Source organism: Oncorhynchus nerka, linkage group LG8, assembly GCF_034236695.1.
Source record: "Oncorhynchus nerka isolate Pitt River linkage group LG8, Oner_Uvic_2.0, whole genome shotgun sequence".
NCBI classification, from domain to species: Eukaryota; Metazoa; Chordata; class Actinopteri; order Salmoniformes; family Salmonidae; genus Oncorhynchus; species Oncorhynchus nerka.
The window spans coordinates 68,980,258-68,984,222 of NC_088403.1; the positions used below are offsets into that span (position 1 = coordinate 68,980,258).

A 3,965-nucleotide genomic window follows, 5' to 3' on the forward strand; every position below is an offset into this window, starting at 1 on the left:
CATACCTGTTAGACATACCGACATAGACATACCGACATACCGACATAGACATACCGACATAGACATACCGACATAGACATACCAAAACGACGTTGGAGGCGGCTTATGGTAGATAAATAAACATTGCATTTTTTTTGCAGCAGATCTGCACGCTCCCTCAGGGAACTACACATTTTTAGAATGGCCTTTTATTGTCCCCAGCACAAGGTGCACCTGTGTAATGATCATACAGTTGAATCAGCTTCTTGATATGCCACACCTGGCAGGTGGATGGATTATCTTGGCAGAGAAATGTTCAGGGATGTAAACACATTTGTGCAACAAAATTTGAGAGAAATAAGCTTTTTGTGAATATGGAACATTTCTGTTTTTATTTCAGCTCATGAAACATGGGACCAACACTTTACATGTTGTGTTGATATTTTTGTTCAGTGTCAAACAAACATGCCTCTCTGACGTGTAAAATACTGAAATCACAGCGGCTCTATTCATAGATTTTTTTTTGTCTAGAACGTTCCAAAACCTTTTCCTACTGAACATGGCCCTGGTTTTAAAAATGGCAGTTATTGGCAACACCATGGCAACAACACAACCACAACAAACTCTGATTGGCCAGTCAAAAGACACAACCAACTCTGATTGGCCAGTCAAAAGACACAACCAACTCTGATTGGCCAGTCAAAAGACACAACCAACTCTGATTGGCCAGTCAAAAGACACAACCAACTCTGATTGGCCAGTCAAAAGACACAACCAACTCTGATTGGCCAGTTAAGCCAGACAGAGGTACTGTATGGTAGTAAAAAAACAACAACTTTAAAAGCAGGAATAATAAACAATAATACAAGAATGCAATACTGTGAGATCATGGTACAGATATAGACAGACTGACCGGCAGATATATGACCATAGAAATAGACACAGGCAGGGTATAGATAATACTGGTGAGGTACTTTAAAAATACCGCAGTGTTGTCGGACCAACGCTACGTAGTTGTGTGTTCGTATCCATGGTTACCGTAGGTAGAGACCAGCCTCGTTCCAGACACAGCGGAGATAATGTCCAAGCAGGTCCACTGACTACATCTCCCAGAGGGCTTTTTCCAAAATAAAAGTCCCCGTGATATCTGCACCGGTTGTTCACGAGTATTGAGTGAACCTCGTGTCATGTAAGCTACAACAGTACTGTGTGTGTCTGCGTGATGGTGGACAAGGTTCCGTTTCAAACTGTCGCTTCTAGAGATATGGGTTTAACAGATCCCAAGGTTCCGTTTAAAACTGTCGCTTCTAGAGATATGGGTTTAACAGATCCCAAGGTTCCGTTGTTTCATATTGGTCAGTGCGTGATCTGAACTCTTATTGTGAAACACTTTGTTCCAGATGCATTTCCTGGGCTCCATGTAACAGTTCCATCACACAGAATAGGCCACCAGGTAACCAACCAGCCAAGTCCATATCTCAGGAAGGTATAGCCACACCTTTTACTCCATACTGTAGTTACAGCTCCATAATCCATACAGGACAGAGGACCATAAACCATAGCCAGTCTATTCCCCAGGTAGGTAGGAGGTGAGCCATGTAATCCCATCCCAGGTAGGTCCATCCCAGGTAATCCCATCCCAGGTAGGTCCATCCCAGGTAATCCCATCCCAGGTAATCCCATCCCAGGTCAGTTTATCCAGGTAGGTCCATCCCAGGTAGGTCCATCCCAGGTAGGTCCATCCCAGGTAGGTCCATCCCAGATCAGTTTATCCAGGTAGGTCCTTCCCAAGTAGGTCCATCCCAGATCAGTTTGTCCAGGTAGGTCCATCCCAGGTAGGTCCATCCCAGCTAGGTCCATCCCAGATCAGTTTATCCAGGTAGGTCCAACCCTGGTAGGTCCATCCCAGGTAGGTTCAACCCAGGTAGGTCCATCCCAGGTAGGTCCATCCCAGGTAGGTCCATCCCAGATCAGTTTATCCAGGTAGGTCCATCCCAAGTAGGTCCATCCCAGGTAGCCATAGACAGGTAGGTACATCCCAGATCAGTTTATCCAGGTAGGTCCATCCCAGGCAGCCATAGACAGGTATGTCCATCCCAGGTAGCCATAGACAGGTATGTCCATCCCAGATCAGTTTATCCAGGTAGGTCCATCCCAGGTAGCCATAGACAGGTAGGTCCATCCCAGGTAGCCATAGAGAGGTATGTCCATGCATGCAGCCATAGTCCAAGTAAATCTTAGCCTGCAGGTATGTCTCCGTCCTCTGTCCCAGGTTAGATTTGTCCCAGGGCCAGGCTAAACCAGACTTAACCCCGGTACAGTCATGGTTCTGGCACCAGTGTGGCCCCAGTTAGGCCCTGTGGTCTCAGGACTGGTTGTCCCCAGTAGGGGTTGGTGGTTCTAGTGACAGTTCTTCGTCAGACAGCCCAGTTTCCACGGCGATCACCAGGGATGCCACAGACGCACTGCTGGTCATGGGCTGGAACTCACCTAGAGAGAGAGAGACAGGGGAGGAGACAAAAGAAGGATGAGAGAGGCAGAGAGAGAGAGAGAGACAGGGGGAGGAGGAGACAAAAGAAGGATGAGAGAGGCAGAGAGAGAGAGAGACAGGGGGAAGAGGAGACAAAAGAAGGATGAGAGAGGCAGAGAGAGAGAGAGAGACAGGGGGAGGAGGAGACAAAAGAAGGATGAGAGAGGCAGAGAGAGAGAGAGAGAGAGACAGGGGGAGGAGGACACAAAAGAAGGATGAGAGAGGCAGAGAGAGAGAGAGAGAGAGACAGGGGGAGGAGGACACAAAAGAAGGATGAGAGAGGCAGAGAGAGAGACAGGGGGAGGAGACAAAAGAACGATGAGAGACAGAGAGAGAGAGAGAGACGGGGAGGAGGAGACAAAAGAACGATGAGAGGCAGAGAGAGAGAGACAGGGGGATGAGGAGACAAAAGAACGATGAGAGACAGAGAGAGAGAGACAGGGGGAGGAGGAGACAAAAGAACGATGAGAGACAGAGAGAGAGAGAGAGACAGGGGGAGGAGGAGACAAAAGAACAATGAGAGAGACAGAGAGGGAGAGAGAAAGAGGCATGAGAGAGAGAGACAGGGGGATGAGGAGACAAACGAACGATGAGAGACAGAGAGAGAGAGACAGGGGGAGGAGGAGACAAAAGAACGATGAGAGACAGAGAGAGAGAGACAGGGGGATGAGGAGACAAAAGAACGATGAGAGGGAGAGAGAGACAGGGGGAGGAGGAGACAAAAGAACAATGAGAGAGACAGAGAGGGAGAGAGAAAGAGGCATGAGAGCGAGAGGGATGAGAGAGAGAGAGAGGTGAGGATGCAATTCATTAAAGCTGCCACCAGGTGACACTATGAGTGCTGTGCGTGCGTGTCGCTAGTCTCGCCCGCCTGCCGCTAGTCTCGCCCGCCTGCCGCTAGTCTCGCCCGCCTGCCGCTAGTCGGTAGCTGCGTGTCGCTAGTCTCGCCCGCGTGTCGGTAGCTGCGTGTCGCTAGTCTCGCCCGCGTGTCGGAAGCTGCGTGTCGCTAGTCTCGCCCGCGTGTCGGTAGCTGCGTGTCGCTAGTCTCGCCCGCGTGTCGGTAGCTGCGTGTCGCTAGTCTCGCCCGCGTGTCGGTAGCTGCGTGTCGCTAGTCTCGCCCGCGTGTCGGTAGCTGCGTGTCGCTAGTCTCGCCCGCGTGTCGGTAGCTGCGTGTCGGCTAGTCTCGCCCGCGTGTCGGTAGCTGCGTGTCGGCTAGTCTCGCCCGCGTGTCGGTAGCTGCGTGTCGGCTAGTCTCGCCCGCGTGTCGGTAGCTGCGTGTCGCTAGTCTCGCCCGCGTGTCGGTAGCTGCGTGTCGCTAGTCTCGCACGCGTGTCGGTAGCTGCGTGTCGTTAGTCTCGCCCGCGTGTCGGTAGCTGCGTGTCGCTAGTCTCGCCCGCGTGTCGGTAGTTGCGTGTCGGCAGTCTCGCCCGCGTGTCACTAGTTGCGTGTCGGCAGT

At 51.2% G+C, this 3,965-nt stretch overlaps 1 protein-coding gene across 1 annotated transcript in view; it reads right to left on the reverse strand.

Annotated features, from left to right (window-relative positions):
- Positions 1-326: 326 nt before the first annotated feature.
- LOC135572984 (RING finger protein 150-like) overlaps positions 327-3,965 on the reverse strand; it is a 49,330-nt gene continuing 45,691 nt past the window's right edge. Inside the window, exon 6 of the mRNA XM_065022019.1 lies at positions 327-2,469. Within this exon, the coding sequence (XP_064878091.1) occupies positions 2,345-2,469 (125 nt within the window). The 3' untranslated portion in view covers positions 327-2,344. The remainder of the gene's footprint in view (positions 2,470-3,965) is intronic.